This window comes from Microcebus murinus, chromosome 15, assembly GCF_040939455.1.
Source record: "Microcebus murinus isolate Inina chromosome 15, M.murinus_Inina_mat1.0, whole genome shotgun sequence".
Lineage (NCBI taxonomy): Eukaryota > Metazoa > Chordata > Mammalia > Primates > Cheirogaleidae > Microcebus > Microcebus murinus.
In genome coordinates, this window is record NC_134118.1 from 40,711,123 (window position 1) to 40,727,798 (window position 16,676).

At 40.8% G+C, this 16,676-nt stretch overlaps 1 protein-coding gene across 2 annotated transcripts in view; it reads right to left on the reverse strand.

The window, feature by feature from the left end:
* ARHGAP10 (Rho GTPase activating protein 10) overlaps positions 1–16,676 on the reverse strand; it is a 292,374-nt gene that overhangs the window by 181,404 nt on the left and 94,294 nt on the right. For both annotated transcript variants that reach the window (XM_012783754.2, XM_012783755.2), the window contains one exon: positions 15,801–15,872. In XM_012783754.2, coding sequence (XP_012639208.1) covers positions 15,801–15,872 — 72 coding nt within the window. The remainder of the gene's footprint in view (positions 1–15,800; positions 15,873–16,676) is intronic.

Consider the following 16,676-nt stretch of genomic DNA (forward strand, 5'->3'; position numbering starts at 1 on the left):
TTTCTTTCTTTTTTTGGAGACAGAGTCTTGCTTTGTTGCCCTGGCTAGAGTGCAGAGGCATCATCATAGCTCACTACAATCTCAAACTCCTGACCTCAAACTATCCTCCTGCCTCCACCTCCCAGAGTGCTAAGGATAACAGGTGTGAGCCACCATGCTCAGCTGACTTCTGTAACACTATTTAGAATGTGTATCAGTCAGTCAACAGGGCCTATAATAATAATGATGTACTATAATACTACTGAGATCCTTTGGTTAACATCACAAACATTTCTCCAGTCCTGCCTAGAAATAGTACATATATGCTTCCCTTTTGCTATAGAAGCTTTTTAAGAAAACAAAGCCAAATTTTTAAATGCAGAGCAGACTTATCCCCCCAATGCTGCATGCCAGGGTGGTAAATATTTAATAAATATTTCTGAGTGTCAGTGAGAACACACTATGTCCTCATGCTGTCAAATGTTTTCCATTAACTTCAAACTCTTCCTAACTCTCCATATCCCTGAAAAGGAACATTTTCTTTCCCATTTTTCTAAAGCAGAAATAATGAGTTATTCCAGCCTTTCCTGGTATGATTTTTTTCCTATCAGGCAAAGAGATTAAAGGAAGCATGTTAATTCTCTATTTGTTTATATTTATCTTCCCCCCACCCCCATTACATGTGACCACGAAAAGCTGTTTTGGGAACCTAGGATAGTATGTCCTCTACCAGCTCATCTAGAGACCTTAAATTAATCCCCACATTGATGGAGAAGAGACTCAGCAAGTGGCGTTTCTACTCCAAGTCTAATTACCAACTAGCTATACAACTTCACAAAAGACCACCTGACAACACAGAACCTAAGTTTTCTTATCAAAAAGATCAGGGATTTTTTTGTACTTGCTTATTCTTAGACCCAAAAAATTTTAGGATTCTTAGATCCTAAAATTCTGTGATCCTATGGTTCACCTATGTGTAAGAAAGTAACCAAAAAAAAGTAGGCAGTTTTATTTTAACCTCTTTCACTTAGCAGTCACTGTTTTGTTAAAACAAAAGGTTTGTATTTTTCTCTATGCCCGAAATTTTTCTTAATTTACAACTATTTTATAAAAATCTAGAGCATTAGTATTACATGGTTACTCTCTTTTCTGCTTTTCATTATTAGGCTCTTCAACTATTTTAATGACTAACAGAAAATAAACTATAAAAAAAATACATGCCCAATACCTAAAAATGCCCACTGTTGTAAAAAGTTGGTATTGTGGAATGCACATTGAATCAGGTGCCTGAAGACTCAAGTTCTCGCCCTGGCTACTATTACTCTGTGACTTTGTACCAGGGTCTCAGCATTCTCTCAGCATTGCTTTCTCAGGTTTAAACAAAGCAGGAATGGAAGTCGTGCCTGTGCACTGACCACAGACTGCTGCAAAGCAAGATCACGCAATAAGAAACGTTCACTCTCTTTCCAGACTAGCGCTTACCAGGTATACGGAAAACATTTTTACTCCCTTATTTGATTTCATCTGAATCACAGAAAGGCACAAAGGAAGGAGTGATGCGGAAATCAGCAGTCAAAACACCCGGCACACACAGCAATGTGTGTATGTAAATTAACATGTGGGTAAACTTGGGCAGGAGAGAAAGTGGAGAGACATCAAGGCTTTGTGAATAAAGAATTTAGCCAAGAAACAACATCACACCTACCAATTTTAGAATAGAAATACATTTTTTCATAAGTGGTATGGCATTATACAAATGGCGCTGTGTTTTATTTTTGGATCTTAAGACTTAGATAATTATTTCTTCTTGCATTTGTTCTTAATGTCATTACAGAATATTATTCTGTTTCTTTGTGCTCATATGATTTCTTGTGCTGAAATAATACATATTTTAAAGGAGACTATTCAAGTAGCATTCAATAAAGAATGGAGTTTTTCTCCTCCCCCCCCACCCCACAAACACTGCATTACAGGAATTATATAATATTATATATAATATAAATTCAGCAGCATAATCCAAATAGTTCCATCAAGATCAAGTTGAATACCATGTGAAAGTTCTTCTTATAAATCAGACATTACAAACTCAAGTAAGTCTGGGCCAGGCAGTAATCTAATGAGTGGGGCAAGGTGGCAGAGAAAGGCAATGACGAGTGCTTGGGCCATGGCAAACCAGATAGCCCCCGTTTGCTCCATAGGGAAGGCAGCCATCACTCAGTTCCAGCAGGCTTTGCCATGTGGGAATACGGGCTCAGTACACAGGCTGTGTCTTCTGATTTTTCTGGAACAGCTGAAAACCCAGTGATTTTTAAATGGTGGCAACAAGTTTTTTTTTATTTCAACAACATGAGTAAGCCAAACAAAATTTATGTTTATAGGTTAAACATGACTCACATAAAGTCAGCTTGTAATCTGCAATAAAATTGCACATGCAAAAAAAAAACACCCAAAACCATAAAAAAGAGCTACTACTGAAAACAACATAATGAGTAAAGACATACGTTGTATAAATGGTAGTGAGAATTCATGAACCTAAAAATCACAATTCAAATAACCAGATCTTTTAACTACCATTAAAAATAAATATATATTGTCATCACAAATCACTAGCTTAAAAAAAGAAAACATTGTTCAACCAATGGGGCTGGTACAATTGTTTAACTCCTAGGACACAGAAAGAAAACGTCACCTCAAATCAAAATTAATTCCAGATGTAATGAAAGAGTCACCGGTAAAAAATGAAGCCAAAAAACAGAGAATATTTTCATCAGATCTCAGGACACAGGAGGACTTATTCTAAGCAAAAAAGAAATGGAATAAGCCATAAGTACTTCTAAATATCAAAAAATATAGGCCGGGCGCTGTGGCTCACGCCTGTAATCCTAGCTCTTGGGAGGCCGAGGTGGGCGGATTGCTCAAGGTCAGGAGTTCAAAACCAGTCTGAGCAAGAGCGAGACCCCGTCTCTACTATAAATAGAAAGAAATTAATTGGCCAACTGATATATATATAAAAAATTAGCCGGGCATGGTGGCGCATGCCTGTAGTCCCAGCTACCTGGGAGGCTGAGGCAGTAGGATCACTCGAGCCCAGGAGTTTGAGGTTGCTGTGAGCTAGGCTGACGCCACGGCACTCACTCTAGCCTGGGCAACAAAGCGAGACTCTGTCTCAAAAAAAAAAAAAAAAAAAAAAAATATACAATAATCAAGCTAAAAGGCAAACAACAAAGACGGGGGTGCAACCAATGTGAGAAAATAAGTAAACATTCTTAACAGATAAAAATTCCTAATTAAGTAATTTTTTGCTAAAAGCACACATTAATACTTCCATTGAGAAATGGATAGAGAACATAAAGAAGTCAGAAAAATCTGAACATAATTGTGAACTGCCCAATTTTCTATAGGGTACTAGACTGTTTTGTAGTAGAAGAGGGGAAGAACTTTTTAAAAGTTATTAGGTGACTTTTTTTGAATTTTCTGTGTTTTATAATTTTTCTAGGATGCAGAAATGAAAAAGGCTTCTTTTCAAACTATAAGCATTAAGTAATACTTAGTGGTTGATCGGTCTAGAAAAGAATTTAAATACAGCAGGTCCTTAAATAACATCCTTATGTTGTGACATTGATTAAAAAAAAAAATGGATTCCCAGCTGGGGTCCCTGTCTGCATGAGTTTTCTCCAGGTACCCCGGTTTCCTCCCACATCCCAAAGTTGTGCACATGAGGTGACCGGCGTGTCTACGTCTACGCAGTCCCAGTGTGAGTGACTGTGGGTGTGGGACAGCATCCTGAGCTGCTGGGAAAGGCTCCTGCCACCCACAACCCTGAACTGGAATAATTGGGTAAATAATTTACCTTCCTTGTTTTTATCAATCTTTCTTCAATGTATGTGTTGCTCACACTTATTTCAATGTTTAATATTAGAAGTGTTTTTGGTCTTTTATTTAGAAGTTCGGTGATGTTTTTGTAACCAGAAATATGCCCTAGGAACTTAACTCTCTCTGTCACTCAACCTACGGGAAATTGGTTTTGTAATGCAGTTTCACTGAAAGCCCCAGTTTCCAAGAACCTATCAAAGACGTTAAGTGCGGGCTCACTGTGCTTTTCTTAAGAGATTCCAACTCTTTCTCTACCACACACATGGCAAACAAGATTCACACTACATGTCACAGAAGCATCTGGGATGCTTTTTAAAACCTAACCCTGTCTATCCAAGCTAACCAGAGTGCTGTGATCCCTGGTCGGCCAACATCCTCCAGCCCAGGTGAACCCCCCTCTTCTATGAAGCACTCCCTCAACCCTCCAGTGGAGGGCAGCACCCGGCCTCCTCAACTCCCGCCCCACCCCAGTGTTACCTATTTCTACTTGACACATTTGCTTTATCCAAACCCACTCCACCCTTTCCTTTAAGCTCCTAGCAGCTCTAAAGAGATGAGAATTCAACTTCTATCCCTATAGAGCACTTGACTCCACATCCAATAGGTGCCCAGGTGACATCTGTCAGAGGACTAGTGAACCAGCCAGCATAGGACTGAAGTGGCACCAATACCAAGAGCCACCATAGGATCATGTTTGCTTGCTCAAGAGTGACAAAACCAGCACCTTAGCACTATTTGGCCAGAAAGGTCATAAGCCACAGTGGTCTGTCATGTCACCCCAGATCCCAGCACGCAGAGAATGGACAAAAACCTGGGTAATTCTTGTTTGGCATGCCAACAGGGAGCAAGCCATAAATGGGATAATGCAAAAACTGCAACTGCATAAGCCAGGCCCCACACTAGACACTTGGAGGACATTATCAAATTCACTTAATTCTCACAATAACCTTCTGAGACAGGTGTAATTAGTCATTTTACAGACCAGGAAACTGAGGCTTAGAGGTCTTAAGTAACTTGTCCCAAATCAAATAGCTAATTAAAACACCCAAAAAGGATTCAAACCAGGAAGAATCAAGTCTTCCTGAAAAACACTCTGGTACTCCAAAACTGAGTGGTAGGGTACATTCCAGAGCACCTATGCTTGTCCCTATTATAGCACTTATCACTGTATTTTTATTGCTTTTTTTATTTGACAGTCTCACACGGAACTGCTAACTTCTCGAAGGTCAGCTGCTATTTTAGTTCATAGTAATATCCGAGGACCTCTCACACCATATGCCATATGATAGGCACTAATAAATGTTGTATTACCAGATAAAAAATGTGATTAAATCAACATTGTTTCTGCTTTATCAAACATAATTTGAGAAATTATTCAGACAAGTTTGTTTTTTGCCCATATTTTGCAGTCACTTATGGAATCTTGGGAAGTCAGATTTTATTAAAAACGTATTCATTAGACATAGTCTTGGAAAGAAATTTGAGGGGAGGGTCTGTTAATGGGCTTATGTGGTAAGTCATAAACTATAAAATAAGCATTTGTTAACCTGCTACTTAAATTTTTTTATTCTATTGGGCAGAATTATAATGGGCTCCTTCCAAGGTAGCATTTGGGCAGACTCTGTTGTCAATATAGCTAACTGCATCCACTTGCTATTTCCATGCTACTGCTTGCGCCAACTCATATTTTCATTACTTGACTGGTCAAATGTCTGAAAGAGCAATTTTAAATTCTCCCACTGTAACTCTTACCATGTTCTGGTATTTCTCAGAGTTTTTACTCAATCTACTTGGCTCTTGTACTGTTTGGTACCTATATTAGTTTCCTGGAACTAAATCTACATCTGAAGAGCAACAGTGACCAACAAAGTACTCTGGGACACTTGACCATGAACACCAAGCTCCTCGGGGGATGTTTGAGAGCTTCACAAGGGGGTAAGGACTGAGCTAGGCCTTGAAGGAACTCTGAACGGTCACTCAATAAGATGCTTCAGGGAACAACTCGTGTCCTGCAACAGCAAATGTCCTTCTTTAACACAGGTTAGAACCTAGCCAGCATGTAAGAAAATGCAGCAAAACCTCCAAAGTGGAGATACAAGCCCAAAGCAAACAGATATGACTCAAGGAGAACATATCCAAACAGAAGCAAAACAGAAGAAATGAATTCCTGGGGGCTTTCTGAAAAATCTGATTTACAAAACCACCTAGCGGTTCAGATTCCTTTCAACCACAGTTACACAAGTAACTGGGCCTTCAGAAAGCGGAGAAAGCAAGAGTACAGGGAACTGAAAAAGCTTCGGTGCAAGGCAGAGGGTATGACAGTACCAGATGGGGAAAAGGAGAAGAGGAAAGAGAAGATTAAAATGTTGACCCTGACGTCTAAAAATTCTGACGTGGTCAACTTTTAACCACTTCGGTACGAGCGTCGACGATAGTCGACAGCCACAGATGAACACGCACAGCGACTTTAGCCGACAGCCGGGATATGACTTTTCTAATTTTTCATTTATCAAAATAAAATTGTGGAAGATGGCGGACGAATAACACCGCCAGACAGAGGGTCTCTGCAAAAAAGACAGATTCTAGCAGAAACTAGAGGAAAGAAGCAGGAAGTCGAGCATACAGCGGACAAGGGCCAGAAGGAGGGGTACCTGAGACCCCGGGAGACTCCACGGGAGGAGGCTGCGGAGGAGAACTGGAGGCTGAGACCACCGGAGCAGCCCAGAGACCAGCGGCAAGGGTAGGTGGATTCGCTGTTTCCCCTCCCCTGCATTCGGGACTGCTGGTGGGCTCCCCAGCGGGTGGAGAGACCTGCGGACACCAGCCCAGAGATCGCCGCCGCCTGCCAACGGTGAGCCTGTAGCAGACGTGGCACCAGGTTCCCAACTTCCTCCGGGCACCTCCCTGTGCACGGACCGGAGCCGCACAGCAGGCGCCATATTGCCTCCTCCTCCCCTCCCCCGACCCAAACCGCGGCTGCCCAGAGAGACAATACAGCCACCAGCCGGAGGCACCTCCAGGGAACGGGACCTTCCCCTTTGGGACCCCGCCCGCCCTCCCAGGTGCTGCTGGCACCGTGTTCCCAGGAAAACGGTGCCGACTCAGAGGCTGAGAGACATAGACCCAGCTTGGGCTCCCTGTGGGTGAATTAGGACCGGAAATCCTCTCCCTGGTGGGAATACAGTTTGAACTCTGGGACCCAGAGGTCGGACCTGCAGACCAGATCCCCTGCACCAAGGGCTAGCATTGCCCGGGGCACAGAAGGGTTATTTGTGAACAGCCTACTGAGGTCTGTGTGCCTCCAGGGGCGGATCGGCGTCCTAGAGGGCAACCCTCCTCCCAGGAGGAGGCCGTGCACCCAACCCAGGTGGCATTCCTGTGCAGGGAACCTCCCCGCCGGCATCACAGTCCGGGGAGGCTTGGTGGCTTGTGGTCTGGCCTGCTGGCAGAGGCCCAGGAGTAGCTGCGGAGTTGAGGAGGGTGGAAAGAAGCGAGGCCTGCTGCAGACTGCGGGTCTCAGACAGCCCCACCCCCACACCCAGACTTTCTGGCTGAGCGGGACCATTCCAGCCCCGCCCTGACAGCTCTCCCTGGAAGCAGAGAACAGAACTTTGACCCCTGCTAACAGCCTGAGGGCAGGCTTACCCAACCCAGCTCCGCCCAGAATAAGAGCTGTTAACAGGACTCAAAATCAACACCATAGCCTGTTCCTCCAAGCAAACGCCACCTACTGACAGGGACTGCATCTTGCACAGCCTTTCCACGGCACCTACTGACTCAATATACAGGGAGTGGTCCAATTTCACCCACAGGCACCACCTAACGCCTCAGAAACTAAACAAGGTGTGTGAATACCCAAACAATAACCTAAGGAAAGAAACAACAACTGATCGACATGGGAAGAAATCAGCGAAAGAACTCAGGAAATATGAAGAACCAAACGGAAAACACACCCCCAAAGGGGAGCACCAGCCCCCTAGAAACGGACACCGACCAAAATCAGGCAACCAATATGACAGAAGAGGAATTTCATATGTGGAACATAAGAACACTCACCCAGCTGCAACAACAACTCAACAACCAACACCAAGAAACCACAAAAAGTCTCCAGGATATGAGAAAAGAAATAGACACATTGAAGAAAAGTGTAACCGAACTCCTGGAAATGAAGAATCAATTCAAGGAACTACAAAATACAGTGGAAAGTCTCAAGAACAGGGTAGATGAAGCAGAAGAAAGAATCTCAGAGCTTGAAGATAACACCCTCCAATTAAATAAATCAGTCACAGAAATAGAGCAGAGAAACAAGAGAAAAGAGCAAAGCCTACAAGAGCTGTGGGATTATGTGAAGAAACCTAATGTGAGGGTCATAGGGTTACAGGAAGGGGAAGAAGACAACACTCAAGGGTTGGACAAGCTGTTTGAAGATATAATAGAGGAAAATTTCCCAGGCCTTGCTCAAAATCTTGATATACAAGTTCAAGAAGCTCAGAGGACCCCTGGGAGATTCAACGCAAACAGGAAGACGTCACGACATGCAGTCATCAGACTAACCAAAGTATCAACTAAAGAGGCCCTTCTAAGAGCTGTAAGACAAAAGAAGCAAGTAACATACAAGGGAAAGCCAATTCGAATAACATCAGACTTCTCTAATGAGACTTTACAAGCAAGGAGAGACTGGGGCCCCATTCTCACTCTTTTGAAACAAAACAATGCCCAGCCTAGAATCTTATTCCCTGCAAAACTAAGCTTCGTATATGAAGGAGAAATAAAAACATTCTCAGACAAGCAAAGGCTCAGAGAATTCACCAAGACAAGACCAGCCCTACAAGAAGTACTTAAAACAGCGTTATGCACGGAACATCATAATAATAACCCACGAATATAAAAACAACCAAAACCCAATGATACTAAAGGCCAGATATTACAATGGCTCAAGACAGAAATCATAGCAACAACATCCAACCCAACACAATGATCAGTAATCTACCTTACCTATCAGTTCTCTCAATAAATGTGAATGGCTTAAACTCCCCACTCAAGAGACATAGGCTGGCTGAATGGATAAGAAAATACAGGCCAAGTATATGCTGTCTTCAGGAAACACATCTAACCTGCAAGGATGCATATAGACAAAAAATAAAAGGGTGGAGATCAATATTCCAAGCAAATAGAAGCCAAAAGAAGGCTGGTGTGGCAGTTCTAATTTCAGACGATTTAGTTTTTAAACCAACAAAAGTAGTAAAAGACAAAGAGGGTCATTATATAATGGTGAAGGGCACAGTCCAACAAGAAGAGATAACAATTTTAAATATATATGCACCCAACTTAGGTGCACCCAGATTCATAAAGCAAACCTTACTGGAGCTAAGCAAATGGATTAATAGCAACTCCATAATTGCCGGAGATTTCAACACCCCACTGACGGCACGAGACAGATCCTCCAAACAGAAAATTAATAAAGAAATAATGGACTTAAACAAAACTCTAGAACAATTGGGTCTGACAGACATCTACAGAACATTCTACCCAAAATCCACTGAATATACGTTCTTCTCATCAGCTCACGGGACATTCTCTAAGATTGACCATATCCTAGGACACAAAGAAAATCTCAAGAAATTTAAAAAAATAGAAATCATACCATGTACCTTCTCAGATCACAGTGGAATAAAACTAGAAATCAACCCTAACAGAAACTCACATTTCTACACAAAAACGTGGAAATTAAACAACCTCCTACTAAATGATTACTTCGTAAATGAAGAAATCAAGACAGAAATAAAAAACTTCTATGAAGAAAACGACAATGGAGAGACAAGTTATCAACTCCTCTGGGACACAGCTAAAGCAGTTCTGAGAGGAAAGTTTATCTCCATAAATGCCTATAACCAAAAGTCAAGAAGATCACAAATAGACAATCTAATGAAACGACTCAAAGAGCTGGAAAAAGAAGAACAGACCAACCCCAAACCCAGCAGAAGAAGTGAAATCAACAAGATCAAATCAGAACTAAACGAAATTGAAAACAGGAAAGCTATTCAGGAGATTAATAAAACAAAAAGTTGGTTCTTTGAAAAAATTAACAAGATTGACACACCATTGGCTAAGCTAACGAAAAGCAGAAAAGAGAAATCTCTAATAAGCTCCATCAGGAATAAAAAAGGAGATATCACAACTGATCCCAAAGAGATACAAGATACAATTTATGAATACTACAAAAATCTTTATGCACACAAACTGGAAAATGTGGAGGAAACGGACAAATTTCTAGAAACACACAGCCTCCCTAGGCTCAGCCAGGAAGAAATAGATTCCCTGAACAGACCAATCTCAACAGCTGAAATAGAAACAGCAATTAAAAATCTCCCTAAAAAGAAAAGTCCCGGTCCAGATGGCTTCACACCTGAATTTTACCATACTTACAAAGAAGAACTAGTACCTATCTTGCAGAAACTATTCCACAACATCGAGAAGAACGGAAACCTCCCCGACACCTTTTATGAAGCGAATATTACTCTGATACCAAAACCAGGAAAGGATGCAACAAAAAAAGAAAACTACAGACCAATATCCCTAATGAATATAGATGCAAAAATTTTCAACAAAATCTTAGCTAACCGAATCCAGACACTTATCAAAAAAATAATCCACCACGACCAAGTGGGCTTCATCCCAGGGATGCAGGGATGGTTCAACATACGTAAATCTATAAATGCAATTCACCACATAAACAGAAGCAAAAACAAAGACCACATGATTCTTTCAATAGATGCAGAAAAAGCTTTTGACAAAATTCAACACCCTTTCATGATACGAACACTTAAGAAAATAGGCATTGAAGGGACATACCTAAAAATGATACAAGCCATATATGACAGACCCATAGCCAACATCATACTGAATGGGGAAAGATTGAAATCATTCCCACTTAGAACTGGAACCAGACAAGGCTGCCCACTATCTCCACTTCTGTTCAACATAGTGCTGGAAGTCTTGGCTACAGCAATCAGACAGGAAAATGGAATCAAAGGTATCCAAATAGGGGCAGAAGAGATCAAACTTTCACTGTTTGCTGATGATATGATATTGTATCTAGAAAACCCCAAGGATTCAACCAAGAAACTCCTGGAACTGATCAATGAATTTAGTAAAGTCTCAGGATACAAAATCAATACACAGAAATCAGAGGCATTCATATACGCCAACAACAATCTAATTGAGAACCAAATCAAAGACTCAATTCCCTTCACAATAGCAACAAAGAAATTAAAGTACCTAGGAATATATTTAACCAAAGAGGTAAAAGACCTCTACAGGGAGAACTATGAAACACTGAGGAAGGAAATAGCAGAGGATGTAAACAGATGGAAATCCATACCATGCTCGTGGATCGGCAGACTCAATATCATCAAAATGTCTATACTACCCAAACTGATCTACAGATTCAATGCAATACCTATTAAAATCCCATCAGCATTCTTCACAGATATAGAAAAAATAATTTTACGCTTCGTATGGAACCAAAGAAGACCCCGAATATCAAGAGCAATTCTAGGCAACAAAAACAAAATGGGAGGCATTAATATGCCAGATATCAAACTATACTACAAAGCTGTAGTAATTAAAACAATATGGTATTGGCACAAAAACAGGAATATTGACCAGTGGAACAGATGTGAGAATCCTGATATAAAACCATCCTCATATAGCCATCTCATCTTTGACAAAGCAGACAAAAACATACGTTGGGGAAAAGAATCCCTCTTCAATAAATGGTGCTGGGAAAACTGGATAGCCACCTGTAGAAGGCTAAAACAGGACCCACACCTTTCACCTCTCACAAAAACCAACTCACGCTGGATAACAGACTTAAACCTAAGATATGAAACTATTAGAACTCTAGAGGAAAAAGTTGGAAACACTCTCCTAGACATCGGCCTGGGCAAAGAGTTTATGAAGAAGTCCCCAAAGGCAATCGCAGCAGCAACAAAAATAAATAAATGGGACATGATCAAACTACAAAGCTTCTGCACAGCCAAAGAAATAGTCATGAAAGTAAACAGACAACCTACAGAATGGGAGAAAATTTTTGCATCCTATGCATCCGATAAGGGACTGATAACTAGAATATACTTAGAACTCACGAAAATTAGGAAGAAAAAATCAAATAACCCCATTAAAAAGTGGGCAAAGGACTTGAACAGAAATTTTTCTAAAGAAGACAGAAGAATGGCCAACAAACATATGAAGAAATGCTCAACATCTCTAATCATCAGGGAAATGCAAATCAAAACCACAATGAGATATCACTTAACCCCAGTGAGAATGGCCTTTATCAAAAAATCTCCAAACAATAAATGCTGGCGTGGTTGCGGAGAGAGAGGAACACTCTTACACTGCTGGTGGGACTGCAAACTAGTTCAACCTCTGTGGAAAGCAATATGGAGATACCTTAAAGCGATACAAGTGAATCTACCATTTGATCCAGCAATCCCATTGCTGGGCATCTACCCAAATGATCCAGTGACACTCTACAAAAAAGACACCTGCACTCGAATGTTTATAGCAGCACAATTCATAATTGCAAGGCTGTGGAAACAGCCCAAGTGCCCATCAATCCAAGAATGGATTAATAAAATGTGGTATATGTATACCATGGAGTACTATTCAGCTCTAAGAAACAATGGTGATATAGCACATCTTATATTTTCCTGGTTAGAGCTGGAACCCATACTACTAAGTGAAGTATCCCAAGAATGGAAAAACAAGCACCAGATATATTCTCCAGAAAACTGGTATTAACTGAGTAGCACCTAAGTGGACACATAGGTGCTACAGTAATAGGGTATTGGGCAGGTGGGAGGGGGGAGGGGGGAGGGGGGTGGGTATATACATACATAATGAGTGAGATGTGCACCATCTGGGGGATGGTCGTGACGGAGACTCAGACTTTTGGGGGGAGGGGGGGAAATGGGCATTTATTGAAACCTTAAAATCTGTACCCCCATAATATGCCAAAATAAAAAAAATTAAAAAAAAAAAAAATTGTGAACATTCAAAAATAACATAATGAAAACATATATGTATAGGTTACCTATTCTGATTTACGTTACAAGTAAAGCTGCCTGTAAAGTAAAACTTTCAGTGCTCTCAAGCTTTCCTCATCACACAAGAGCAAAATGGACTCGTCGTTAATGCACAGCACAAACTACCGTGCAGACTCTGAGTGCCAGCTGTGGGCAAGGTTTCTCGGCCGGTGAGCGCTGTACCGAAGTGTTTACAGACATATTTTCATCACCACATGAAAACTGTTTAAAAAAAAAAAAAAGAAAAAGCTCTTTAAAAGAGAGTAAGGTATCTGAGATTAATCAAAGGAAACAAGACTGTGTGCTTGTCAAACTATGAACAAGTATTTAGGAAGCACAGATGTAGAAAGTAAACAAATACCCAAATTAAAACCCTTTCTGGTTCTTCTAGAACTGTTGGTTGAATAGGTTATTTACGTATACCTTACACAGTATGGTAGGGTGGAGGATGGTAGAAAATAATGAAGCAGAGTCTTTTCTCTTAAAGATTTAACAATCTATTGGAAGATTCCAATGCTTATATATCATTATGTAACATAATCACCTCTCTCTACTGTTTATTATGATATATGAAAACTGCCCGTGAAAAAGGGCTTCTCCCTATGACCCACAACAACTGGCTCCTCACAAGAAACATCCTAGGTATGGCAGCCAACACACGTGTTGTACTGAACAAGACTGCAGGATGAACCCTTCCTAAACATGAGGCCAGAAGAATAAGGAGGGATAAAGAAATGGAACTTCAGGATAGAATTTGATCACTAAATAGCTCAAAGCATAGACTAAACTATTGAAGTCATTTCTCCTTTTAAAAGGACAATTTATTTTGCACATTGCTTTGCACAATATACTCTGAAGAAGTACAACATTAGAAGCTGGGAAAGTCTGGGGTGAGGGGAAAGGAGTCAGTGGGAAGATTCGAGGTCAGAAATTTATAAAACCCAGCACGGTGGATGGCAAATAAAAAGAAAATATACATATTAATTAACTCACACTCACTTTTCATTTCCATGATATAATCTTCACACATACCCCACCATCCAATTCAAATAAGAAAAATAAGAAATGGATACATGCAGTACCTGCCAATGAAATGTAAAAGAGACAGAACCAATACGCTCAAGCTTTAGAACAGCTTAAGGAGACATAATCAGAGAGAAAAGAGAATCATAAAACTACAAAAGAGAGTAGTAAGATCCCCAAGTCCTTCATTTTAGAGATAAGAAACTAAAGCCAATTACTTTCTCAAAGTCACAGAGGAGAGACCTGACCTCCAACCTCCTACTGTGCGGCCAGAGGAGATCCCAGCTGCTTGCAGCTCAGCAAGCTATCAAAGCAAGAAGGGCTCTGGCTGGTGCTCCACTGACCTCCCCCTGTCCATAAGGTCTGAACGTCAATTCAGAGCCCTTCACAAAAAACTTTAAAGTAAGGCCGGGCGCTGTGGCTCACGCCTGTAATCCTAGCTCTTGGGAGGCCGAGGCGGGCGGATTGCTCAAGGTCAGGAGTTCAAAACCAGCCTGAGCAAGAGCGAGACCCCGTCTCTACTATAAATAGAAAGAAATTAATTGGCCAACTGATATATATATATAAAAAAATTAGCCGGGCATGGTGGCGCATGCCTGTAGTCCCAGCTACCCGGGAGGCTGAGGCAGAAGGATCACTCGAGCCCAGGAGTTTGGGGTTGCTGTGAGCTAGGCTGACGCCACGGCACTCACTCTAGCCTGGGCAACAAAGTGAGACTCTGTCTCAAAAAAAAAAAAAAAAAAAAAAAAAAAACTTTAAAGTATAATATTATGCCAAAAAAAAAAAAACAACCCTTAATAATCTAACAAATCACTTAAAGGAGAAGTAATTCTGTAAATAGCAACCAAAGAGCTAGAACTCTTTGAGTTAATCTGTGTAGTTACAGCCATTGAGGCTGTAATGTTTATTTGTACCAAGAGATTTGAATAGTTTCTTTTAGGAAGATAAAGAAAAAATTTCACAACTCCAGCCATGTGGAGGAGGGAAAAAAAAAAAGATACAAATATAAAAACTCCCCTCCCTACTCAAAATTGATGTTTATATTCTCTTCTCCTTGGGCCAGGCCAAAAATGGTCAACAACATGCAAATGTTACTTTATCTCCCTCAAGTACATACTCAAAATTCAGGCAAGATTGGTGGAAATTGTTTCTCTGGGATAATTTCGAAGCTTGGATCGCAAACTTTAGAAGTTGCTAAATATATCCCGGGCTCCCTGTGGCAAAAGCACTGCATTATTCCTGGAAATCATGGCTAAATCCCAGATCCCTGAGTGCAGAACCCACGATTCACTCATCCTGGAATAATCAGCATAATACTACACCATACACAATACTATAACAATACTGGCAACATATTAGAAGCTCAATACGTTTTTTTGTTAAATGGAAGGAAATTACATCCCAGTAACGTAATATTCTCTCTCTAGTTTCAGTGGCATCATGCCGTGTAGCAGCACTTCTAATCTTAAACACTATCATAATGCTACACTCCTCCATAAAACTGAGGTGTGCATGGAAATAACTGCACTGCCTACAGGGATAAGATGCTTCTATTCAGAGTAAATGTGTTGTTTGGTTAAAGATATTTTTAAAACTCTAAATGGAAAGGTGTAGCCAAAGAAGATTACTGGAGGTTTTACTACCCTGTCCAGGTGTTTTTGTTTTGTTTTCAATCCCATATCCCCTAAAGGGGGAAAAGCATATTTAAAACACAAAACAACAGATGGTTTGCTCCAGCATCTCCTTCAAAGCTGCCAAATGTGAATCTAATGTACAATGAAGCAACAGAGGCATCCGCGTTTTCTGTTTACAAGAATACTCAAATTAGACACAAACCTTTACAGCTCCAAGTTGCTCTTTTCTGAATTTTTCCAAGGGTTTAATCAGGGTTTCAGTTACACTTAATGCCTAGAGAACAAGAGTGATAACAAAAGAGCACAGTGTTAGGTTTCCAAAAAGGAAAAAATTAGTATTTCATTTCCCTCTTCCACTCCACCCAGAAATAAAATGAACAGCATATTTAACTGCTTTATCTCACCCTGCCAATCCCTTCTCAACTTATTAAAGCACTAGAACTCCATAAATATTTTCAGGGAAGAGGAGGTAGGGCAGATGGCCAGGGAAATGTGCAACGCAGCCCCCTCACTCAACAAAGGGGTCTATCACATTCATTAACAGAACACTTCTGTTTGGGATTGTTTCTTCCTCCCCCTCCTCAGAAATTTAAAATTCAATTACATTCCTTTATTGGTAATCAGACTACATTATGTAAAGGGCTAGGATTGTGGCTACTTGTTCAAATGTGACCAGTCTACCCTTCATTACTGAGAATTCCTCATAAGGATTTAAGGCATATTAGCAGAGTACAAGCACTAAGGATCACAGAAAAGTCACAGCAAACACTTGGGCGCACTGGCAGACGTTACGCGAGGGCAGGCGGACATGGAGAGGAGCCACACAAACTCCAAGCACAGCCACGTTCATTTCTCACATTGACTGGTTTGGGGCTTTTCATGTGAAGCTACGAAATGCTAAAAATGCAAATAAAAGGGAATAGTGACCTAAGGAGAACATACTTAATAACAATATGTTGGCAAGTAGTGGCTTCTCACCCACTATTTCCAGGAGAATAGACATATCCAAAATAGAAAAGAAAATCACAAAACATTATTCAAGAATGTGCCATCTCTCTTTCTATAAAGGTGCCCCCCC